The sequence below is a fragment of the Ambystoma mexicanum genome, chromosome 12 (assembly GCF_040938575.1).
Source record: "Ambystoma mexicanum isolate Mex_15411 chromosome 12, UKY_AmexF1_1, whole genome shotgun sequence".
Taxonomy (NCBI): domain Eukaryota; kingdom Metazoa; phylum Chordata; class Amphibia; order Caudata; family Ambystomatidae; genus Ambystoma; species Ambystoma mexicanum.
In genome coordinates this window covers 126443214-126469560 of record NC_090936.1, presented here as the reverse complement: position 1 = coordinate 126469560, position 26347 = coordinate 126443214, and the positions used below count along the sequence as shown (strand labels likewise).

The 26347-nt window shown below is 47.5% G+C and overlaps 1 protein-coding gene across 1 annotated transcript; it reads right to left on the bottom strand.

Annotated features, from left to right (window-relative positions):
* Window positions 1-1808: 1808 nt before the first annotated feature.
* On the bottom strand, window positions 1809-6430 carry ZMYND12 (zinc finger MYND-type containing 12). Its single transcript, XM_069628147.1, has one exon. The coding sequence runs from the start codon at window positions 6368-6370 to the stop codon at window positions 5288-5290; it is 1083 nt and encodes a 360-aa protein (XP_069484248.1). The 5' UTR covers window positions 6371-6430; the 3' UTR covers window positions 1809-5287.
* Window positions 6431-26347: the final 19917 nt, after the last annotated feature.

The window sequence follows — 26347 nt, the reverse complement described above, 5'->3', positions numbered from 1 at the left end:
TCAGGTTTTTCTCACGCCACCAGTGACCCTCATATCATTCTCTATAGCCAAGGAATGAGTAACTATAAGGTGATCAGGCACTATTTGTGAGACCTGACCCATTATATAGGGAGGCGCTACTGCTGACAAGTAAATCAACAGATCACGCTCTTGTACAAAGCCGTGCTGTTAGCTTTGCCACATTGACGTGATGCATTACAGCAAGCGGTAAACTGGTGAACTTTCCAACATGCCAACAAGGATGGCGCAATAGTCAGACATGCAGGGGCCATGGGATTGACACTTCCAAAGTTATCCCAATTTTTCGTAAGACACTGATAAGAATGTGAATGTCATTTGCTTCAAATCTAGTTCCTGTGTGAATACTTTGCTGCCCGATGACAGTACATTGATGGGTGTTTCCATTACTTATGTAATGTAACTTGTACTAACAATACTATTAGCATGTACCTTATATGCAACATTAATGTCTGATTCATGCCGAAACTGAGAGGTTGGAAGACAATCAGCCAAGAGACGGTAGCTTGATTCCACTGCCCTCAGCAAACATCACATGGGAGGATAATATAGTTATATCCTCGCACTAGCCATCACTTCATCCACATAGTCAAGGACTATAATGGCAGTCTAAGATGGTGTGATCATTTCTTAGGCAAGCATTGCTAATACTGGATATGATTTGCTTAGAGTGTGTAATTGTCAAACTTGTAATACACCAAGATTCAGAAAACCAGAGAAAACTGGAGTAAAACTGCTAAAAGCGGTGATAGAACATAGTAGAATTGGCCATACAGAGTCTACTAGCAATATCAGACTGTGAAGGTACTTGGGTTGCTAAGCTGGGAGTGTGCTAGAACTGTGCGAAACAGGAATAGGCCCAGTTTTGTTTTAGCTAGGAACATCTGTGATAATCAAATTGGGTATTTACTTGGGTTGTCAAGAGCATGCTTGGGTTGTCCAATTGGGAACATACTGGGATGTGCAGGCAATCCACAAACTGGAAGTGTGCAAACTGAAAGTATACTGTGCTCTCACACAGGGAGTGCCAAACTGAAAATACTGTGGTTCGCCAATATGGGACTATACAGGCTTTGTACAAACCTCTATATCCCTGCATTGATAGTAATGAATCCACATTGGAATTGTGTATAGAGGGTTGCTGTGTACAATAAGCCATAGTTACCCCATACAGTACTTTCTATATACTGCATGCAATTCAAATCTCAGATGATTCCAACTCATAAAAGGGTGGTATTTGGAAGCATTTAAAATACCTCAAGTTGTTTCTGTTACCACCATACGCATAATGAGACATTACATGTGGTCAAGTGCAATTGAGTTATGAAATAGGTACCACTTTAATTGCACAGCACTTTGAGAAAAACGAAATTGAGTTTGTACGTTTTTTTAAAATATAGCATTATTGTTAGAGTGACGTGAGGGGGGCTTGGGAAAGGTGGGTGTGGCAATAGAAGAGAGCACAACAAAAGTCGTGAGAGAGTGACAGATCGTGTACTAAAATTGAGCCATGGAACAGAGGCTACACCAATATATTGTGCAACGACAAACCACTATATTCTTAATATTTAAGCATTTAGTGCTCCAAGCAGATCTCCGGGCAAGAAACACAGACAAAATGTAATGGTGACGTTTGTAACCGTTGCAAGATTATTGCTAAACTCTTCTGCTGATGTGAAAAGAATATATCAAAGACGCTTCATTGAAATATTACGTGTACTGAAAACTGCATGTTTCACAAAAACATTCTCTGTTGCAGAGAATATTTACTATTTAGTGGAGTAACCTCCTCTTATTATTTTTTATTTATTGTGCATTTATAAGGCACTTATAAATCAAGTACATTTTGTTTCAAAGCGCCCACAGGGCAACAGGGAGGGGACATGGGAAAGAAAAGCAAATGTAACAATGAAAGATAGATGCGCACCTACTCGGCCTTGTGAGCATTCAGAGCGTGCAAGTGCAGAGAGCGAGAAGTGATGAGGAAACGGGGGGCAAGTGCTAGATGCACCAGAGAGGGAAGTGCTAGGGAGTAAGCAGCTGTTAAGTGATTTGGTAATAATGGTCAGCTGCCAATTAGTAAGTGCAGGCCTGCGGTGGTATAGACTAGTGGGTGCCAAGGCAAGTGCTAGGGGCGGGCGGAGGCTGGAGGTGATTGGGTGGGGAAGGCCAGGAACCATGAAGGGCCCTGGTCACCAATCTCAGCAATGGTGGGGTTTAGCAGAGTAGGGAGATAGGGAAACGAGGACGTGAAAAGGAAGGTCTTGAGGAGCTTCCGGAATTTGAGGAGATCCGGCTCAAGACGAAGAGGAAGGCTATTCCATAGGAGTGAGCCTGCGAGGAAGAGATCGGCCACCAGCTCGCTGTGTAGAGAAGCGCTTGACACATACAGAGTTGGTGCTAGAGGAACATAGAGGTCTGGAGGGAGAGTATTTAGTGAGAGCGAGTTGTAGATAGAGGGGTCCCTGGCCCCAGACAGCCTTATGGATGGTGCAGAGAGATTTGAATGTGATGCTTGCAGCAACCCAGAGCCAGTGGAGAGATGCGGTCCTTGGGCTTGAGGCCAAGGATAAGTCTTGCAGCCGTATTCTGGATTAGCTGGAGGGGTGGTATAGAAAAAGAGGGTCGATTAAAGAAAAGGCTATTGCAGAAGTCTGGCCTAGAGAGAACCAGAGCTCTGGAGACACTGAGCTTCTGGGGGAAAGTGAGGAAAGGAAGAATTCCTTTGAGGAGGTGGAGTTGAAAGTGGGACTTCATGGCAAGGTCCTGAATGTGAAGTGGAAGGAAAGAGAGGAGTCGAAGATGACTCCAAGGTTTCTGGCTTCAGATGAAGGAGAAGGGGGAGAGCCCTTAGAAGATGGCCAGAGTGAGGGGAAGAAAGGGGAGCAGGAGTCCCAAAAGGAAAGATCTCAGTCTTGCTGGCATTGAGGCAGAGATCGTTGGAAGTACATCAGGACTGGGTGGCAGATAGGTAGTCGGGAATGATGGAGGAAGTAAGGAGACGATCAGAGGGAAGTTGGAAGAAGAGTTGTGTGTCATATGCATAACAGTGGAAGTTGGGGGAGAAGGTGGAAATGAGGTGTGCAAGCGGAGTAAGATAAGTGTTAAAGAGCAAGGGAGAAAGGTTGGAGCCCTGTGGGACGCCGCAGGTGGAGATAGAGGTGGGGGAGGAGAAAGACCCCAGAATGATGGTAATTGAGGAAGGAGGTCAGCAAGTCCAGTGCCCGCTCCGCCATACCTAGGGTATCGTGGAGCCGTTTTATGAGTATGGAGTGGTTGACCATATCAAATATCAAATGCAGAGGAGAGTTCAAGTAGAATGAGAACAGCTGGAGAGTTGGAGTCAGGAAATGCAAGCAGTTCCTCACCAGGGGTTCAGAAGAGCAGTTCACGTGCCTTTGGATGCTTTGAATCTAAACTGATGGTCATGGGGGCAACCAACAAGTACAGTGTGCTGGGTCCGTTGGGGGAAGACTAGCTTCTCCAAGAGTTTCCCAAGAAAGGGGGTGATAGATATGGGGCGGTAGTTGGCTGGACAAGACGGGTCTGCAGAAGGTTTTTTCAGGAGGGGCGCACAAGGATGTGCTTGAGGGAGGAGAGGAAAGATCCAGTAGCAAAAGAGTAGTTGCAGAAATCAGCAAGTGCAAGAGAGCCAATATTGTCTTTAATGGCTCTTGAGCAACAGGGGGAGGAGACCTTCTTGGAGCAGACAACTCTGGTGACCTCATCAGGTGTGATAGGAGAGAAGGAGGAGAGAAAGGCAGAGGGGAATGCAAGGCCATAGGAGGCAGCGGTTGGGCAAAGAGGAGGGGGACACAAGGCTGCTCAGGATGTCCTGAGTTTTTGCAGTGAAGTGTGTGGCCAGTGTTGCAGAGGGACTGGGAGGGAAGAGGTGGGGAGGAGACTGCGAAAGGGTTGTCTAGTTCCTTACAGATTTTAAAGAGTTCAGCCTTGTTGTTGGATGCACCAGAGGCTCGAGTCTGGATGTGGGCCCTTTTCTTGGAAAGAATGGGAGTCGGTATTGCCTTTGGAGCAGGCGACTGGCCGGTTTGTCAGAGGATGAGCCTGAGGCCTGCCACTTCCGTTCCGCAGTTCTGCACTCGCTTTTCAGGGCTGCAAGTTCTGAGTTGTATCAGGCGTTACGCTTGGAGGCATGTTTCAGGCGGATCCTCATGACTGGGGCAAGAATGTCAAGGGTGTTGGTGATGGCAAGCTGGAGGTTGCTGAGAGCAGAGTCGGAGGTAGCGTGTGTAGAGGGGAGAGAGGGGGGTGAAAGTAGATGCGAAGGCAGCAGCTGACACTCGTTTCATCAGACGAACAAGGTTGGCAGGGCTGGGGGAGGTTAGGTCAAAGGGCTGAGAGGACGCAGGTGAGACTAGAGAATGGTCTGACCTGGCAAGTGGGGTGATCAGTGGGGGGGGTTGGAGGGGAAGAGTGAAAGCTCTGTATGGATGAAGGCATGAGTGTGCCCAGCCACGTGGGTAGGACCAGAAGAGAGAATGGAGAGGGAGGTGTAGAGAATTCAAATGTATGTTAGAGAACAACAGTTCTGCAAAGTTACAGCAAATCGTGCACATTTACGAAATTCAGGTGCAAACATACACGGTTGTGTGTTGTTCCACTCTTCTGACATAATTAACTTCGTTTGATGATTTTTCACTTGCTCTCTGGTACACAACATTTTATATCGTATGGCTTAAATTCATGGCCATCTTTTTGGAACAATTTGTATTACCTTGGACGAATCATTTCAGCCTGTTAACACTGTACAATAATTTCCTATTGGGTACTAAAGCCGGACAAACAAGCGGGTTAAGTTCGCAACAAATGCATGCATCGCGCTCAAGCAGTTGAGTGCTAAAGGACAGCGTGAGTGTTGTTTTTTTGGGAGGGTGATAGTCAAATGGGTTGTTCTTGAGGGTGAAAAAGAAGTGTTGGGACAGTGAAAGCTATGCTAGTGCACGCCAAGGGGTCCCCTAACAGCTTTGGGAAAAGAGGAAATCAGACACATGGTCATTAAAAAATACCTATCAGACAAGTAGTTTACATTTTTGTTTTAAAGAAATGGTTAGGAGGCCGAATTGAAAAGGTGATATATTCGTTTTTTTCTTGCTTAGTTATCACGTAGTACAAAAACAAACGTGGGTACATTCAATCGTGAATAATTATTGCGTTGTGATATGCAGCTGGGCGTAAAGTACTGAACAGGTGTCAAAAGTATATTCGGGGAGGTCCAGGTCCATGAGCGTTCATTTGAAAAGCCAGTGCGTCACTCGCAGATTGGGAGCTTGGATTCGGCCATGGTTAAGAACGCCTGAATGGCGCCAGCCTCGTCTTGGTGCGGCAAGTCCTTGGCCATCAGCAGGGCTTTCCTGGCGAGTTCACAGGCCCTGGCAGCGTCGCCGAGGACCAAGTGCAGCATGGCTTTGGCGTGCAGGTTGCGGACCAGCTTGCCTGGTTCTCGCTTGGGGGCCCCCTGGCGGATTTCTGAGATCTCGGTCAGGATCTGCACAGCTTCGGTCGCCAGGCCCTTGTCCAGGCACTCATCCTCTGGGCCTGAGGCTCGCTGGTCTTGAGCTGCGCTCAACTGCCGCCGCAGCATTCGGCTGAGTTGAGCGTGCCAACTGTCGGTGATCTCGGTGTACAGGGACTCGGCTATGCCTGCTTTCTTCTGGCGCAGGAAGACGTTGGCCATATGGAAGCAGCCGGGTGACGCGTGCACGTTGCCAGTGCCATATAGGCACGTGTTGTAGTAGACATCATTAGCCAGGTGTGCCAAAGCCTCGGCCAGATTCCCCCGGGCACTGAACAGCAGCCCCTGGTTTCGATGCAGCTTGGCCAGCAAGCCGAGGCTGCAGTCGGGATTCTTGAGCAGGGTCCAGCGCGCCTGCCCCAGGTACTCCTCGGCCTGCGTGAGGTGGCCCAGCCTGATGCTGGCCTCGGCGAGCAGCAAGTAGGGGGGCACTAGCTGAGAGGAGCGCAGGCCGTGCAGCGCGATGCTAAAGCGCAGGGAGTGCATGGCGGCGGGCAAGGACTGGCTGGGCATGCCGGCCCCCAGGTGCCGCTCGGCCGCCTCCAGGCACAGCTGGAGCAGATGCCGGCGTAGCTGCGCCGTCTGCTCGGTGTTGCGCCGCCTCTCCTCGTCGCTGCAGAGAGCCGGCGGCGGGGCGCGCAGCGGGCCCAGCAGGTGGCAGAGGGCGGGGTGCACGCTCTCGCGGTCGCTTAACTGGTGCTCGGGCGTGCAGTAATAGGTGACCCGGCAATCCGGGCACTGGAGGAAGGCCGGGCTCTGGCACAGCTCGCACAAGAGACGTACCCCTTTGGGGTTCGCGAGCGGGTACACGCTGACCATCCTGCCGGCCAGCCAGCGCCTCTGTGCAGTGCCGCCAGTGCGCCGCGCTACTTCCTGTTTACCGTTGCCAAGGTATTTGCGCCAGGCGCCGCCTCTTTCGAAACCTTGCCTGTGTAGCTGCGTTCCTGGTTACCAAGGAGATAACATTCTACACTGGACAAAACAAAAACACCAGCTCCTTTGACGCTTAACTGTTCGCTTCTTGTTCACACGGGTTATTTGAGAAGCACCAGTAACACGACTTGCTAGGCCTTGTGCATAGTGGGCGTGCAGGCGACCCGTTAGCGTTTTACAAGCTAGAACAATACACAACATGACCCAACCGAGTGACACAGCTCCTAGAGCAACAATGAAAGTTACATCACAAGAATGTAATTGATGTGAATGGTAACCGGTACTATTAGAAATGTAGCAGCAGTTTTAGTTTGTTAGGACATGATTGCTCTTTTTTTCTCTCGAAAAGCATGCACTTTTAAATGAATCACTTCCAATGGCTCACAATGTTGGCCGTTAGGGCCCACAAAGAACATTATTTGGGGAAGGTCACACATTTTGTTTAAGTGGTGGAACTGGGATTTGGGCCAGCCTAAACTAGACCCTTGACTGACTAAAATCTCCAATCTATTTGGCAAAAAATATAGTAAACCAACCTGACAAATATATAAATCCTTAAAGAAAAACATTAATCCAAAAGACTTTTTGATTCATGGAATTATTTGCGCTGAAAACGCAGATTTGCGGGCCTTTCTGCCCGGAAAATCCCCATACTTTAAACAGGGATTTTCGGGCAGAAAGGCGCGCAAATCTGCATTTTTAGCGCAAATAATTCCATGAATCAGGCAGTGTGCTTTTAGCCTTATAGCCGTCATTCTGAATGAAAGTACACACGTGACAGCAAGCCAAGCAAAGCAAGCTTTATCATTCTTCTCTTGGTGTTACAATTTAATTGCAAGCCTTAAAGGTACTTGACAAAAGAAACCGTGTAACAAGCTCACCTATTTGCAGTCATGGACCTATGCCTGCACCTTGTTATCATGAACAATGTAAATAAGTGACGTTCTTAAAAAAAGGAAACCCTTTTTATTTAGGTAAACATACTAACATCGGCGTCCACCCCGGGACACTGTGGAAGGTGGTGGCATGTTCAGCTAGGTCCGTGGATGTGCATCAGCCTCGACAGTGCTGAACGGCCGCTGTCTTTGTGGCAATGATGTCACAGCCATGCGATGCCCGGGACACTGTGGAAGGTGGTGGCATGTTCAGCTAGGTCCGTGGATGTGCATCAGCCTCGACAGTGCTGAACGGCCGCTGTCTTTCTGGCAATGATGTCACAGCCATGCGATGCCCGGGACACTGTGGAAGGTGGTGGCATGTTCAGCTAGGTCCGTGGATGTGCATCAGCCTCGACAGTGCTGAACGGCCGCTGTCTTTGTGGCAATGATGTCACAGCCATGCGATGCCCGGGACACTGTGGAAGGTGGTGGCATGTTCAGCTAGGTCCGTGGATGTGCATCAGCCTCGACAGTGCTGAACGGCCGCTGCCTTTGTGGCAATGATGTCACAGCCATGCGATGCCCGGGACACTGTGGAAGGTGGTGGCATGTTCAGCTAGGTCCGTGGATGTGCATCAGCCTCGACAGTGCTGAACGGCCGCTGTCTTTGTGGCAATGATGTCACAGCCATGCGATGCCCGGGACACTGTGGAAGGTGGTGGCATGTTCAGCTAGGTCCGTGGATGTGCATCAGCCTCGACAGTGCTGAACGGCCGCTGTCTTTGTGGCAATGATGTCACAGCCATGCGATGCCCGGGACACTGTGGAAGGTGGTGGCATGTTCAGCTAGGTCCGTGGATGTGCATCAGCCTCGACAGTGCTGAACGGCCGCTGTCTTTGTGGCAATTATGTCACAGCCATGCGATGCCCGGGACACTGTGGAAGGTGGTGGCATGTTCAGCTAGGTCCGTGGATGTGCATCAGCCTCGACAGTGCTGAACGGCCGCTGTCTTTGTGGCAATGATGTCACAGCCATGCGATGCCCGGGACACTGTGGAAGGTGGTGGCATGTTCAGCTAGGTCCGTGGATGTGCATCAGCCTCGACAGTGCTGAACGGCCGCTGTCTTTGTGGCAATGATGTCACAGCCATGCGATGCCCGGGACACTGTGGGAGGTGGTGGCATGTTCAGCTAGGTCCGTGGATGTGCATCAGCCTCGACAGTGCTGAACGGCCGCTGTCTTTGTGGCAATGATGTCACAGCCATGCGATGGGAGGTGGCGTGACCTGAATAGTGCTCGCGTACAAGTTCTCCTATGGCCATGAGAGGATGAGGTAAGCCACCGTCTGAGGCGCAAGTCCACCAACCTAAACGCCCAGCATTGGCTCAGGAAGGCAGGTTTTGCTGCACAAGAACGGAAACGCCTATCATGTCTCGAGTTTTTTACCATTTGGCATAAGGTCATGCTCCCGATAAGGCAGTGGTCTTTGCCAGGTGGCTGGGCCAAGTGGTATTACACTGAGCTTTGATGGTCCAGTAAAGACATGCCTCCAGGGTGTACCGTTAGGATGTTCATAGTTAGCGTAATACATATCTGGTTTATATATAGTACTACAAACGCGCAGGTATCTAAGCGCTGAAATAACACTTGCTTTGATTATCCCACTACATGGTACTACTAAATGTATCGCCCTCAGAAGGCTGAAGGGTTGAGTTGACATGCCATAATAGACTAAATGCATCATACTGCCTTTTCTGCATGGGGTTCATTGTGTAAAACTATATTTCTGAGCTAGAGACCTCCTTTTTTTGGAGGGGGGGGTCCTATTCTGGTTTCTGGACCCATTTCTGCACAGCTTTATGGAAATAAATCTTGTCTCTACCATTGCTGCCTGACTCCCTATTGGATTATGTGTTGATGTCCTGCAGGTTTCTGCAAAGCCGAACAAAATTACTAACATCTTCCGCATTCAACTAATCCATTTTATGCCATGGAAGAATGCAAAAATGAGGCACAACGCTTCTGTTCTCTGGTGGAAAATATTAAGGCCACAGCTCAGAAAAGATTTGGCGTTTGATCAGCAGGCCCTATGCACCAATACTGAAATGACCAATTTAAGTTCAAAACAACACTCTTGTGTTTTACCCATGATTTCTTTCAGGTCCCCACTCCCCAACATTGCTCGGGCCATCTCTCTTGTACAATTATGTGGCTTCACGTGCAAGCTACAATGATCAATGTTTAACGAATGAAGCAGGAAGCTGCAGAGCTGTGTTGGGAGGGAAATGAGTATATCCCACCCGCGTAAGCGCTTTCAGGTGAAGCGAATCCCATATGAAGTAGTGTGGTGTATAATGGGGGAGGGAACCGCACTATGAAACTCAGTGCTGAGGTAATATAGTGGGAAGATCAGATGCATAGCATTAGGAGACACATAGAAAGAAACGCCATTTTGTAGTTATGGCAAAAGCACAAACTTGCTTCACTGCGCTACACCAGCCAAGCTCCATGGAAAGATTTCACTAGGCCCACATCACTAAGCAGAAAGACAGAATGATTGCACATGGACAGTTCTCACGGAAGTCCACTTCCCCCATGTCTCTTCACTGTTACAAACAGTATCTTTCAGAGGAATGCACCCTGCATGAGCGTGAGACAACACCAGGCTCCGCGCAGTGCCCATTCATCACCACTAAGCTGCCAGCCGGCATCTAACTCCCACCCAGCCAGCCCAAAGCCAGCACCACACCACTGACCCACACCCCACACCCCTCCATTCCATGATAAGCAAGCAACCCCCCTCTCCTAGCACAAATCAAGTGACCATAAAAGATCTAAGCTTGCAGGACTGTTTTACCCCCACCCCAGCATAAAATACATCCTTTGTAACACAAGGTAGAGGGAGGGATAAATTATAGATCAAAACACGAGTGGAAACCTTGGGTGCGAGAGGAGCAGTATCAATGAAGCCACGCAGATGGGGAGCAGGTGCAAGTGGATCTAGGTCACCTGGCCTAAGCCCCGCCCACCTGGTGCCTTCCTTCCTGCCTGCCGCTCTTTTTCACCCCTTAGCAAGCCCCACCCACTTGGTGCCTTCCTGCTTCCCGCTCTTTTTCAGCACTTTGCAAGCCACGCCCACCTGGAGCCTTCCTGCTTGCCACTCTGTTTCCCTACTTAAGGAGCCCTCTAGCTTCTTTTCCTTTGCAGATGGGGAGCAGGTGCAAGTGGATCTAGGTCACCTGGCCTAAGCCCCGCCCACCTGGTACCTTCCTGCCTGCTGCTCTTTTTCACCACTTAGCAAGCCCCGCCGACCTGGTGCCTTCCTGCTTCCCGCTCTTTTTCACCACTTAGCAAGCCACGCCCACCTGGTGCCTTCCTGCTTGCCACTCTGTTTCCCTACTTAAGGAGCCCTCCAACTTCTTTTCCTTTGCAGATGGGGAGCAGGTGCAAGTGGTTCTAGGTCACCTGGCCTAAGCCACGCCCACCGGGTGCCTTCCTGCCTGCCACTCTGTTTCCCTACTTAAGGAGCCCTCCAGCTTCTTTTCCTTTGCAGATGGGGAGCAGGTGCAAGTGGTTCTAGGTCACCTGGCCTAAGCCACGCTCACCGGGTGCCTTCCTGCCTGCCGATTTGTTTCCCTACTTAAGGAGCCCTCCAGCTTCTTTTCCTTTGCAGATGGGGAGCAGGTGCAAGTGGATCTAGGTCACCTGGCCTAAGCCCCGCCCACCTGGTGCCTTCCTGCCTGCCGCTCTTTTTCACCACTTAGCACCCCCGCCCACCTGGTGCCTTCCTGCTTGCCGCTCATTTCCACCACTTAGCAAGCCCCGCCCACCTGGTGCCTTCCTGCTTGCTGCTCTGTTTCCCTACCTAAGGAGCCCTCCAGCTTCTTTTCCTTTGCAGATGGGGAGCAGGTGCAAGTGGATCTAGGTCACCTGGCCTAAGCCCCGCCCGCCTGGTGCCTTCCTGCTTGCCGCTCTTTTTCACCACTTAGCACCCCCGCCCACCTGGTGCCTTCCTGCTTGCCGCTCTTTTCCACCACTTAGCAAGCCCCGCCCACCTGGTGCCTTCCTTCACCATCACCCTCTTGTGGCCAATGCTGGATTTGACTTTTATGGACTTCATTAATTCATGGTGCGTCACTCTTTCTCAACTCTCATGCTGGACTTCCTTTGCATCTTGTACTCATGGAGGCCTTGAATCATGCTGTTCCCATCTTCATCTTGTATCCTGGCTTGCAACATTATGTGTTACTACTGACTTCTGCAATTGTATTCGCTCTCCACTCTTGCTTCTCCACTCTTTTTGACTGCTCACTCTCTTTTCTCTCCTCCTTCCCCTTCTCCCTTTTCCTAGCTCCTCCCCTTACTTTCTTCTATGCACTTACTCTATCAGAATTGTCCCTGGACCTAATATGATAGCAACCTCGTCTGTTTCCTCCACCCTCCCATTACTGTTTTTTTCCTCCCCACCATCCCTCCAGCACTATCTGAAATGTCGTCAGGCCTAGTATGATAGTCGCTTGTTTTGTTCCTCCCCTCCCTTTCTGCACCCCTCTCCCTCACCTTTTGTTTTTCTCCGGCTCTACCAGAAATGTCACCTGTCTGTTTCCATTTCCTTCCCACTCTCCCCCACCCTTCATTATCTATGTCTTAGCTCTTGCACTTTCTGAAATGTCGTCTGGCCGAGTACGATAGTTAATTTCACATCCTTGCTGTTCATGGCCTGTAAGAATATGGTTTTATTTTCCCTTGTTCCCTCCCTTGCCTTGAAGCGCTTTGAAACACATTGTGTATGGGCGCTATATAAATAATCATATCATATCATATCATGGGTGGGTCAGTGTGACTGTATTTCATCCTCCCTTCCGCCTGGCATCAATCCCCAAGCCGACCAGGTGCATGCCACAGTGATGTAGTAATAGGCTCAGTATGCTAGATTAGATGTAACACTGTATTTCATGAGCGACCTGACCATCATCAGACAACAAGATGAGCCCAGCTGACCCACGTGGAGCCTGACCGACAGCGGATGAACCAACCCATTGTAGCCTGTCATCCCATTTGGAGCAGAATTATGTGTATTGTCCACCCAATCAAATGTACTAGTTTAGACCCTATACGTGATGTCGTCTATGATGATTGGTCCCTCAAAAAGCACTGTCATGTATTTTGGAGTCAGAACCTTCTCGAGCAGCAGAGTCCTTTGCTGTTATTTGTATTCTGTACCATTAAACCATGTTATCCTTGCAAACTATCTCCTGGCTTATTTCCCTAGAGGGTTGTATACACTCTGGAGTGTGTGTTAACAGGGACTTGCCTTCAGCTGCAACCATGACCTCCTCGCTGCTGCTGCGTCAGGCCTCCAAGGGGGCAGATGGGTATATTTCCTCCATCTTTATCTATTTGCTGGCTCATTTCTTCTATGCCAGATCAAACTGTCATTTTGCGACACAAATAGGCAGGTTGTTATTCATACCTTTAAAGAAATTAGCTTTAGGCAATGGTGGGTAAGATTTTATGAGACAGTAGACAACCAAACCGTGATAAAGAGGCATGCTGCACGGCTGTGATTTATACCTTACAAGCTGTGAGGTCTTTGCCCACAGGCTTGCAGACTATACTGCTCTGGGTCTGTCATGCGGCCCTGTCCTTTCAAACATTTTTCTTGCCATTTGGCTACCTCCAACCATGGGTTCCCTCAGGCGTGTGCTGGTCAAAACCTACATCCACATGATCCCCCTGTTTATGGCCTAAACTCCATGCTCCTCCACTACGTTATCCCCTTACCCCCTTAATGCTGCCTGTGACAGCTGTGCCATTCCTTTAAAATTGCAGTTGGCTACCGTAGGACACAGCCAAAGCTATCAACATCTTCCCCATTCACTGAATCAATCCATACCATACAAGAATGCAAAAATGAGGCAATCCACCGATGTCCTCTGCTGGAAAATATTAAGGCCACAAAGTATTACATTTTTTCAAAAAGAACAGTAGGAGTACAATCAGCAGACCCCCTGCATGAATTCGGAAATGACCAATTAAAAGCAACAGAACAGCAATCAATTGTGGTCCCACTCCCCAACCTTGCCTGGGCCATTCATCCAGTCCAGACATGTGGCCTCATGGGCAAGCTGTAAGGAGCTCTGTGTCTTTCAAAATGAATGAATCTGGAAGCTGCAGGACTGCAACCCAAGACCTTCTTGCCCCTGCCACGTCAGGCCTCAAAGAGGCAACAAGGCATCTTTGGTCAGCTTTTCATCCTTTGAGGTCATTCTTTCTCTGCCTAATCCTCTGTTCACCTGCATGGCATTAAGGGGGGGGGCTTGTTACACTCCTTTACTGCCTTCACCCCATAAAATAAAATACTTTCCCAGAAAAACCTTTTCACATTATTTAATAAAAAGAGATGACTCCCAACCTCTACGTCAAGGTGTCGGATTCAGGACCGGAAACTGTAGAAAGGCCCCCTGCTAGACAATTACTTTTCTCCAGATACACAAATGGAGGGTTTGACAACTAACCCCCCACAAGCGGATTAGGTGAAAAGGAGGATACATATATCGAGGTGCGGTCAAGCTGAAAAAGAAAACGCAGATAGCCACTTAGTTAGGGACCAGACAGGATAGCCAGCAATCAGACCTCTAAACTTCCTAGTGATAGCACGTACCTTGCCTTCTCCTTCGTTTCTCCACTGTAGGCACTCTGAAGGATTGAAACAGTGTAAAAGTCCATAGGCCTGAGTACCCCTTCCCTCGTCCCTACCAAGCCAGATGAAACCATGCAAAAGTCCTTGAAATAGTCACCACAGTCCTAATCCTGAATGGCACAATGATCCTATTAAGGAGGAAGAAGAAACATTGGCTGAAGGATATCCCAGCAGAGGCACCATCTATCCAGAAAACTCACAAATAGATCCAAGAATTCTGCAAACAGGGATTCTACACTGATAAGCACCGAACCGGGTCACATCAACCTCACAGGGATAATCAAAATCAGTAGTTTCTAAACAAGCCAAAATCCTCATCAACGTTAGCATGCACACCGACACCGTACAGTCGGGTCAGCAAAACCAAACCAGGAAACAGGCAAAAGGTACAAATTCCACAAACCTTGAGAACAAATGCAAAAAAAGCTCTTTACCAGGCTCAAAATGTTGGGAAGCACACATCGGTCTTCTCCACATCTACTTGCCCTTTCCCCGGTACCCGGAAACCTTGTGGGACCGACATTGGGCTTGCAGTGACCCTTGGGAAGTGTAGTTTGGCAACTCCACTGCAGCGCTACCTCAGGCAGATGCCAACAAGGATACAGTGATCCTCCCAATTCAGGAGTCACCACCTGACACTTTGCTAGATGCATGCCATCCATGTGGCAGTAATCTGGTATGTTCTCGTTTGTCATGTTGTGCCAAATAGTGAGTGCAAAGCCTGCAATCCTGAAGATTACAGCCATTGCCATGTTCAGCTTCTTTCTAGATTATGTGTCTGGATATTACCTCAGACCATAAACTCTGGAAGGCACCGCCCCTCAACTCCGTGCTTGGTTTCCAAAAAGAAGCAGATATCTCTTTGTACAATTGTTACCTCTGGATGTATTATAATGGCCTTCAGGGGATGTGTAACGACTAGGAAGAATTGGTAGCAGGTTCTCTAAATTTGTCATTTTAAAATTGGGTTTCCTTCCATTCCCACATAAAGCTGTCCACTTTTGAGCCCTTCTTAAAACAAGCATTGGCAATGGCAATAGCTTTGGTGTTTACTGCTGTTCTTTGCAGGTTGATTTTATAGGCACCAGGATATAAGGAGTAGAGTGCAAAGTTTCAAAGGAGGATGCAATGTGTAGGTGTGTAATAGAATGAGAAGAGGAATAGAGCAAGGGAGGATTCCATTGCTAGAGGGTGACATCGATGATGAGCAACAGCAAATATGAGCGAGAGGGGAAGAGTGAGAGAGTAAGAAATAAAGCGAGAATGTGAGAGGAAGGATGAGAGGGGTATGGTGAGTGGATGGGGGAACAGAGGGGGTAGGGTGGGTGGTGGGGGTTGAGAAGGCATTGGATTGAGTATTCGTTACAAGGGAAAAGGGTATGGAAGGTCCCATGTGGTAGTCCCCTGCCAAAGTCCCCTACACTCCCTCCTTTGGTCAGTACACTCAGTGTGTGCTTACCCTATCCGGGCTGCTGTCCTAAGGGTTGTTCCGGCACTGTATCTCCGTGTATAATTATATATTGTTTACCAATGTTTGATATATTGCTATCTGTCCTACCGCCCCTAGCTCCAATTAGCATTGTACCGCCCTTATTACTGGTTGCTAAGCGTAATCTGGTCCATTCTGATTTGTCTTTTCCTTAGGCATATTTGATTAATGTCTTGTGATTCTCGGTCCCTCTTGTCCTTTACCGCGCAAAGCTCTGGAGCCTATTTTCTGTTAAGTACAGTCCAAGCCCCCTCTGTACGCATGTGGCACTCAGCTTCTATACTGGACTTCCTAGTCCAATACTAAGACGCCGCTCCTAGCACGCTATATTATACTCTCACCATACCCTGAAACTTGCCTGATTCACATCTGTTGCCTTTGCACCATTACAAATAATTGTACTTGATTGATCCTACACTTGTGTTGTGTGCACTAACTGAACAGATTTAGCTGATTGTTATTACCTTTGCTGTTATCTGCTAGCGGAGAACTACTCCTCATGCCTGCCAGCAAATACCGCTGCGCCACTAGTCCCTATCTCCCAGTGGAGACCGGTTTGCCTCTGTTAATTATTAGACATCTGAGCATCCTGCTCTCACACTATTGAATGGACACTTTGCAACTGTTGTTAGCTGAGTTATTTGTAATATCAACTAACCTGCCATATTGCCTTGATTGAATCTCATTATGTTCATGTACTACCTGTTACTCCACTCTCATCTGTTACTCTACATGATAATATCCCTGGCTTGGACATTAACCTATGGCCACAGCGCCCCTACATCCCATTTTACCCCCCATGAGTCACTCAACCCCACTATGTCAAACCAAGCTAGCTGACCAAATTACAATTGGCCATTATGCCAGAGAGCAGCCATTCCCGCTTGCGCCACAGGACAGATTCACAGCAGGAGCATTTCGCCGACACCCACACGCCTACCAAATAACCCTTACCTGAACTCCCATCCCTATGGCTAGAACTCTTTGCCACCAAACCCTCCCCCAATCAACCATGTGCACTGCAGCTAAGGAACCTTAGACTGGACTCCAGACTTCCTTGTGCAGCTTGCCTTTCACACAAGCTCATCTCTAACTCGAAATCACCATTACACAGCCAGATACCTTCTGGCTACAAAAACACCTCTCCCTCTATCACTCCTAACCTCACTTCTCACATCCCCAACGAAACTCTGATCAGGGGTGCCTTGGTCAATGCCAGGTCCCTTCCCGCTCATGCTTTGGATATCACAGATTTTATCACAGCCCAAGATCTTGATTTCCTTGCCATAACAGAGACCTGGTTACATGCAGCCTCTGGACCATTACTATCCCTCGCCATCCCCACCGGCTATACTATCATTAGATGTAACCGTAACACTAATCAGTCGAAAGGCAGTGGTGTTGCCTTCATTCACAAAGATTCCATCGGCCTCAGAGTCATCCCTAATCAACAGATCCCTTCAGCAGAGTTACAATCAGTCAAACTTCCCATCTCACCTAACCAAACCGCTATCCTGCATCTCATCTACAGGCCACCTGGACCTGTTACCACTTTCACTGATGACCTCAAGTCCATCCTAGCAGATAAAACTAAGACCAAATCTCAAATGATTCTACTTGGTGACTTCAAGCTTGGTTTCCAAGACCCCAACGACCCCAAAGCGTTGGAGATTTCTAACACTCTTACCGACCGGGGCTTCTCCCACCGTATCCGGGAACCTACCCATATCAAGGGGAGAACACTTGATTGGTTAGTCGTCTTAAATTGAAGCACTGACCTACAGTCTAACCCACCCTGCACTTGGTCAGACCACCATACGATCACCTTCAACATTAAAGGCAACAACCAATGCCTCAAACAGGACATCGCTTCCTCAATTCGTACTAGAAACAAAAGGGACATAACATGTGAAAAACTACTCCCCCTTATCCTACCCATGTTAAACAAAGCCTCAACAGCATGCACGTACCCCACAGTGTTAGTTGATACATTCAATCATACCATGCTCAAAGCCATGAACTCCATTGCCACAATCAAACTAAGGAAACCCAAACCACGTGCACACCTCAACTCGCGGTTCACGCCACACCTGAAAGTGCTACGTAAAGAAAAGCGCAACGCTGAAACCAGCTGGAAAGTCATCCCTCAGACGCCAACAAGGACAGCCTCACCATAGCCTCCCTTAATTATAAAGAGGCCATATTCCAAGCGAAACAAGATACCTACAACAAGTGTATTATGCAAGCAGAATCCAACACCAAAGTGCTCTTCAAGATTCTGAAAGAACTTGAATCTCCTGCAACCCCTCCTGATATCTGCAGCAAAGACAGCACATGGTGTTGGAACATACAAAAAGCACTCCTTGACAAAATTGCTACACTCCAATTCAAAATCAATTCCAAACAAAAGCAGCCTTCAAATTGACCAGCAGCTCAACCCCCTCAATCACACAGCCACCCCCATCTCTCACACTTACAAACCCTTCAGTTTCTCACCTCTAACTATCCTAGAGGTTGAAAGCATTATGAACAAACTCAAACCCTCAAACTACCAAGGCGATACATGCCCAGCCCCTATTATTAAGGAGACTACACATGACCTAGCCCCTTTTATCACTGCCTTTATAAACTCGTCCTTCAACACAGGAATCATCCCGGATAACCTTAAGGACGCATGGGTCATCTCCCTTCTCAAAAAACCCTCCCTTGGCCCGAGCATACCCACTAACTACAGGCCTATCACCACTGTCCCATTCTTACTTAAAATTCTGGACCGAGCTGCTTATTTCCAGATTTAGGATTACCTGGAATCTAATAAACTCATCTGCCTTAGACAATCTGGCTTCCGGCCTAGGTAAGGAACTAAAACTCCTCTCATTGACTTAACAACTCAAATTGAGGATCTGAAAGACAACAGGAAGCTGGCCCTACTACTATTACTAGATTTATCTGCAGCCTTCGATTTGGTTAACCACCAAATCCTTTGCCGACATCTCAAATCTGTTGCTCATTTCTCTGACTCTGACACCTCCTGGATCAGATCCTTCCTGGAGAATAGATCAATGAGGATCTTTTCCCCCTCTGCCTCTGCTGACCCTTCACCTGTTCACTGTGGTGTTCCTCTAGGATTGTGTGTTTCACTGACACTCTACAACATGTTCACAAAAACGCTCTTTGATTTTCTCGACTATCTGGGTGTCACCTAATTACGTTGATGACACCCAGCTACTCATCCTGATCACCGGAGACCATACAGTAGATACAAAAACCCTAAATGATTTCTACCAGGTCATTCAGGCGTGGATGGCTCAACATGAGCTCTGTCTCAATGATGATAAGACGGAGCTCCTCATTTTGGGCTCCCAACATCAACTAGATCCCTCATTCAAATCGTTCATCATCGATGGCAATACTATCAAGGTATCCAATGATACTAAAACCTTAGGCATCTATCTTGACTTCTACCTTATCACTTTCCAGACAAACTAATGCTGTAATCTCAGCTTCCACCTACATGTGAAAACTCATCACAGCCTGCCGACCTTTCCTTACTACCGCTAACTGCACCATCCTTGCCAGAACACTCATTATGTCAAAGCTTGACTATTGTAATGCCCTCTATTTAGGGACTAGCAATAAAACCTAAATAAGCTTCAGGTCACTCAGAACAACACCATCAGGGCTGCTCTTAATATCCCTAGGAATCAGCACATTTCTGACAGCAGACGCAACTTACACTGGCTCTCAGTAGCTCAAAGAATCTCCCTTAAAACGCTCACCCTCACCCACAAATGTCTGGCCAACCAGGCTCCCATCTACTTGGCTAGCTGATTCACACCTCACGCCTCTACCCGTCCTCAGAGAACTGCCAAAGCTCACTGCCTCTCCCTTCCCAGGTTCAAGCTTCAGAAAGCTGGCAGGGTTAGCTTCCCGGTCTTAGCCACCAAACTGTGGAATACACTGCCCAACCTGCTTCGATCGGAACTGTCTTTCCACTCCTTCCAGAGCAAAGCCAAATTGTGGCTCTCTGCTCAAGACATCCGTTAATCCTCTTCTGTCTCTCCGGACGTTTCCATGTAATAATGTCACCACAAAAATCTCGCCATGCAAAAATATCGCCAAAAAATGGCCGTTTTTTTGTGGCGACATTATTGCATGGAACATATATATGGGGATAATATTACCTGATACCCTCCGGACATTAATCTTCCACTAGTATGACCTTGCACCTTTGCTGTTGCCATTGTTTGGCACAAACCTTGATTGTAATTACTGTGTCTATAACCTGTATTTAACTGTGTTTGCATATATATATATATATACCCTATTCTTTTACTCTACATATTTCCTGCATCTTGTCTGACCATCTTTTGCTGTACAATTTGTCACTGTAACTGAAGATATGCGCCAAGATGTCAGGAGTGCTATACAAATAAACAAAATACAAATACAAATAAAGGTCTGGTGCATGTTGGAGAGTGTAAGAGTTTATTGAGAAGCCACCCACAGCACAGGGAGATCCTTCCCTCCCCACTCAAGTGGTTATGCAACAAACTGTTTAACAGATTCTTTTTTAGGCCTATCTCAGAAATATGTCCCGTGCATCCCTTTAGCTTGAGCTAACAATGAGCCAAGAACCAGGCTGGTGTACCGGAAATAGATTGGTATTTATTTAAATTAAAAGTAATAGAAATTAGCACGAAAATGTCATGTACCACTTTATCTGTGGCACAACACAATCAACTTCTCTCTGCATAAATAAATCACAAACGTGAGTTAAAAAGAACACAATCACAATTCTTCACTTTCTGCAAATTTCACTTCACTAAATAATTTCACTGATCAATAACAAAGGCACTTATCATGTAATGTTGTGCGATTTTGATTTTCCTGCAGGCTTAAAAGGCTAGCAGTAGGATTGTTGATTATGATTTTTCCGACACTCTTGGTTTAAAATAAACACAGGGTAATTTATCGTTTTTTTTTTCAGACTCCCCTTGCTTTGGTCTATGTTGGGAAGTCAGACAGAAAAATTAGAATGCCTTGGGGAATTTTGGATTTCAGACCCCCCTTACTGAAAGGCCTGTGTTGGGGAAGCGGGATAAAATGCTTGGACTGATTTCATAACAAAGACACCCCTCTTCCTTAAAGAAGTCAAAGTCAGCTGGACAACAAGGATTACCCAATTAATTGATAGGCTATAGTTTTCAGCACATACTGGGAAGTAAGATTTTTTAATTACGATTTTAACAAAATTCACCCTGTAGTGTTCTGCCGAATGGGGATTTAATTAAATTATTATTTACGGTTAAGTACGCTAAGGGCCTACACAGTTTTGCCCCACGCCCACTATAAAGGGAAGGGGTTCAGGGCAAGCAGACTCCCCCACCTTTTGGTTTTCCAAGGCTCAGTTCTACTTACATGGCAAGCCTCTGTTTAAGGTTCAGGATGGCCAGCTGCATCTCAGGACACTCTGGAAAGATAGTGGATGGGTCTGGTCACCCCACTCTCCAAGATGGCCCCCTGCTCTCCACCATAGGACCCAGTCAGTTTTGAGGCCTTCCTAGAAGTAGACAGTTCTACCCAGATGCACTCTCAGCAATCTCCTCAGGTATCTCCTTACAGCTGTCAGACGTTAAGCTTCAGCAGCCTTTTCTGATTCAGCTAAACATGGAGAATTAGATAAGCCAACCACCAAATCCGTACCATGTAGCACGGCCACATGGCACCTTTCTGCCATTTCCATAAAAAAGCACAACAGTTATGAATATGTAAGTTATTAAGCATATCCCTAATTTCTTTTTCCACCCACTCATCAACTTTCACATTAGAAACATGTTCAGATCAGCCAGAAACCTAGTTTAACTGGCCAACACAGTTCCCTGAGTCACAAATAGATGAAATGTATATCCCCAAAATTGCCTGGAAATGACATTAAAAAATGGTACATAGATGAAATCCATCCATCTTATGATGGCTGTGAAAAAGGCCTAAATGATAATATTCATTTTAAATGAATAGTGAATCTTCATTTGAGACAAATAGAACTCCTCCTGCCTTCTGGCCATTTGTTTTCACTGGGTCAGCCTGTACCCAGAATGTTTTAAATCAGTCTCCTTTATGTTGGAAGTTTGCTCTTTGAAGTGGGTTCCCCCATTTTCACACATATTAGTCATGCTCCAGCCAAGAGTAACTTTTTCTTGTAGTCAATGCTTTCAAAGCCAGCTGATCTGGAGAACACTGAATTTTGACACCTTTAGCTGGATATTTTATTGCGGTTGGTCATTAGATGGGAGATGTGACATCCAGGCTGGGAGTGGGAGATTTCCTTGTGAAGGTTTTCCCACAGCCAGCAAAAGGTTGCGTTTTGTCAACCTGCACATCATGTTTAGTTTTCCTGACATTTTTCTGAGAGCAGTGATACTGTCATGATCTCTGCTTCCAAAAGGTCAGGGTTTTCCCAACTCCCTTGGAAGCAGATCCATAACCCAGGTTCCGAGTGCCAACCAGTCCCAATTGGGACCTTTTGGACCCAGTCCTGGCGCCAGTGGCACCAGGCTCATAAATATGCCCAGTCCCAGTGCTGGAAGCGCCGGGCTCATAATGCTTGGGTGGACTTACCTGCAGCAGACCATGCTGCTTACTTTCCTGCCAGTTGAGCCTCTGATCCTCTTCTGTTTGGAACTACTTTTCCTGTTGGGTGGGGCAGGAGCCACTCCCTAGATTCAGAACACTGGAACTCTTCTGGAAAGCAGGAACTCTTTTCTTACCTAGGCGTGGCTGTGGAAGGAGACACCTAAGCACCACAGGAGGCTATTTAAACCACACCCGATGGATGAATCTTGCTTTGCGTTATTCTGCATCCTCTGCAGCAGAACGCTCATCGTGTCTTCTGCATCTGATCCTGGGTCTAAGGAAAAAGGCTTGCCATCCTGAATCCAGTCTTCAGCAACACCTATAAAGACAAGAAAGAACAGGTTAGCATTACGGTCTTCAGTGACAGCTCTTCACTTACCTGGTCCATCGGCTGTCACCAATGCCTCGCGCTGCATTCCGGCATCTGAAAGACAAAGGCTTACCTACTCTTCGTGCGCTCCGGAGGTCTTCACACTGCATTCCGGCATCTGAAAGACAAAAGCTTACCAACTCTTCGCACGCTCCGGAGGCCTTCGGCGCTGCATCCCGCATCTGAAAGACAAAACAAGGTGCGTTTAAAGACATTGGGGAACTTTAATACTCACGTGCCATTACTCCTTTCCACATCTAACCCAGTGGGTATTCCGGCACCCTGCAGCCGCTCCGAACTTGTACCTGCAAAATAAAAAGACAGTTAGAGCGCATCGTGAAGCAGGCAACAAGCGCTTACTTACGTGCTTCCAGGCGCTTCTATTCATCACACGGGCTCCATCTTCAACTCACTTCAGCCCGTCATCCGCCATCGCCGGAACCCTGCAAAACAAGAAACATCATTACTAAAGACTTTAAAGACATTAGAATTACTCAAAACTTACCGTTCGTGCAGTAAACGACGGACAGCAGTCCTCTGAAGTCAAGAGGCCTGCTCCCCTTATCCAGTGAAGAAACTGGTTACAGCACCCTGCCCCGAGGCAGATGGAGAGCACGGCGTTCACTTACCTAAGGTGAGAGCGTTAACCTTTGGGGTTCTACAGGAGAAGAGAAAGGGAAGAAGAGAGAGACATTCAATAACCCAGTTCCTTAATCCCATATTTTCTATCTGCAGACATCTTACCCTTCGAGTCAGACATACAGTGCACAGAGGTCCAGCCCAAAGAGCCAGCCGTGTGTTACACATCACCTTTGAAGATACGGTATACGCCCAGTCAAGACCGGCGCCTCTACGGGAATCAGGTGAGCGTTACAGAATGCAAAGCCTACCACAAAACTCCCGTCCAGGCGCTATGGAAACCTCGGATACCGACCAGCTAGCCCAGTTACTTGGGGAACTAAGGGCAGAAGTGCATGCAGCCCGTCAGGAAACGAACGCTCTAAGAAGGGAACTGATTATTTCCAAGGAGCGAACAGATGATCTCGCTAGACAATTGCTACAGTCACAAGCCGGACAGACCCCGTTACCCGCATCTGGAGGAAATCTTCCTTCTACATCCTCTATGAATCCAGTGCAGATCAACCTACCTGGGAATGTACCTCTGGCTCCGCCCGAACGATTTTCTGGTGACCCAAAGAGGTTTGCAGTATTTATCAATCAGTGCCGGTTGCATTTCCTATGCCGGCCAGCAGCCTTTCCAACTGATCAAGCTAAAGTAGCTTTCGTGCTTTCGTACCTTAGTGGCAATGCGGCAGACTGGTCGATCCCTCTAGTAAATCAAGATGTTCCGGTCCTCCATGATTTTCAAGCTTTTCAGCTCAGTATGGAAAAACTGTTCGCAAGACATTCACAGGGGCAGGCCTTGGACAATGAGCTTCTTTCGTTGCGACAAGGTAATCAAGACCTTTTGGCTTATATTGCGTCTTTCAACAGACTGATAGTGGAAACTCAATGGCCTGAGGACAAAAGGATTACGCTGTTTTATAGAGGTCTACATGGAGAGCTCAAAGATGTGTTAGCCCAAGTAGTGAATCCCCCACAAGATTGTTCGGACTACATAGACTTAGTCATTCAAATAGATCACAGACTGCAGAACAGGAAGGCCGATCGTTCCAAGTTTGATGCTCGAGTATTTTCCAAACCGCCAACTCCTTCCAAAGGAGTAGACTCCGGGGAACCCATGCAAATAGGGGGTCTGAAAGGTCCTCTAACACAAAAGGAGCGGGAAAGGAGAAAACAGTTGCAATTATGCCTCTATTGCGGAAACTCAGGGCACTTTCTTCGAGACTGTCCGGTGAAACCTGCCAAGAAGGCAGTAGGAGCTGCAGTTACCAAAGTTACAAACTCTGAGCAGGGAAACGACCTCGCCCGACAAGAATAGAGGTCCTCTTGCCGAGCGTGAAAACCAGTTCCGTGACCTCGCATTTCGTGATACCTATGGTCCTCATTAGCCCTGATAATCCGGATCGATTACATGCAATTGAAGCTTACGTCGACAGCGGTGCCATCGGCAATTATGTGGATCATGAAATGGTTTTGAGGATGAATCTAACTCTTTGTCCCAAGGCTGTAAAGGACGTCATTACTACGGTGGATGGTACGGAGATAGCCTCCGGGCCAGTAACGCATACCACTCAAGAGGTGACGCTAGTAAGTCAAGATGGACACCATGAGAAAATCGTGTTCGATGTGATCAAGGCCCCTCAGTTTCAGATTATTCTAGGAATACCTTGGTTAGAGAAACACAATCCTCTGATCGATTGGCGAGCAAGAACGGTCCAGTTTCCAGAATGTGTCTCTACTTGTCACCCTCCACCTGGTGTTGCACTGGCAGCAATTTCTTCAGAGACTCCCCAGTTACCTCCCGAATACCTAGAATACCAAGATGTTTTCCGGAAGGATCAGGCTAACTCTCTACCTCCTCATAGGTCTTATGACTGCCAGATAGACCTGATACCTGGATCTACTCCTCCTTGTAGTAGAATTTATGCCCTCACCGAGCCTGAGAACCTTCACCTTCGACAATACCTGGATCAATACCTGGCAAATGGGTTTATTCGTCCTTCCAAGTCCCCTGCTTCTTCAGCTTTGTTCTTTGTTCCAAAAAAGGAAGGAGACCTTAGAACTTGTATAGATTATCGCTCCCTGAACCAGATCACCGTTAAGAATAGATATCCGTTACCTTTGATCCCTGAACTCCTGGACCAAGTCAGAAAAGCATGCATATATACAAAGCTGGATCTTAGAGGAGCTTACCACTTGGTACGAGTAAAAGAGGGCGATGAATGGAAGACGGCCTTCCGCACCAAGTATGGGCTATTTGAATATAAGGTCATGCCCTTCGGACTTTGCAATGCCCCGGCCGCCTTTCAATATTTTATGAACGATGTCCTCAGAGAGCTCATAGATGTGTGTGTTGTTGTTTACATTGACGACATCCTCGTTTATTCTTCATCGGAATCTGAACATCGGAAACACGTGAAAATGGTCCTCGAAAGATTGCGTCAACACAAACTTTTCGCTAAGTTGGAAAAATGTGTTTTCAACGTGACTGAAGTTGAATTCTTGGGATTCATATTATCACCTGGCGGAGTGCGTATGGATTCAAAGAAGGTCGATGCAGTTCTCAAATGGCCATCACCATCCTCCGTAAAAGGTGTGCAAAGCATGTTAGGCTTCGCTAACTTTTACCGCAGGTTTATCCCCGAATTCTCTCGAATAGTCCAGCCCATCACTGCCTTGTTAAAGAAAAACAAACGTTTTGAATGGTCTACCGAGGCGGAACAAGCTTTCCAGGATTTGAAGACTAAATTTATCTCTGCACCAATCTTAAAACACCCTCGCCCCGAACTCCCCTACATCGTGGAAACTGATGCTTCAAGCCTTGCCATGGGGGCAGTTCTATCACAAAAGGACCCGGTAACCAATCAGTTGCATCCCGTGGCATTTTGGTCCCGCAAATTCTCGCCTCCTGAAATCAATTACACGATTACTGACAAGGAACTTCTGGCTATCAAGTCTGCCTTTAAGGCTTGGCGGCATTATCTGCTGGGGGCCCGACACACCGTTACTGTGATTACGGATCACCGAAACCTGCAATATTTGAAAACCGCAAAAGCCCAATCCTCTAGACAACTCCGTTGGGCATTATTCTTTGCCGAGTTTGACTTCATAATTACCTATCGACCTGGTACAAAGAGCGGTAAAGCTGATGCCCTTTCTCGG

Excerpts from the sequence above, each read along its gene's own strand:
- ZMYND12 (XM_069628147.1), bottom strand. The coding sequence starts at position 6,370 with ATGGTCAGCGTGTACCCGCTCGCGAACCCCAAAGGGGTACGTCTCTTG.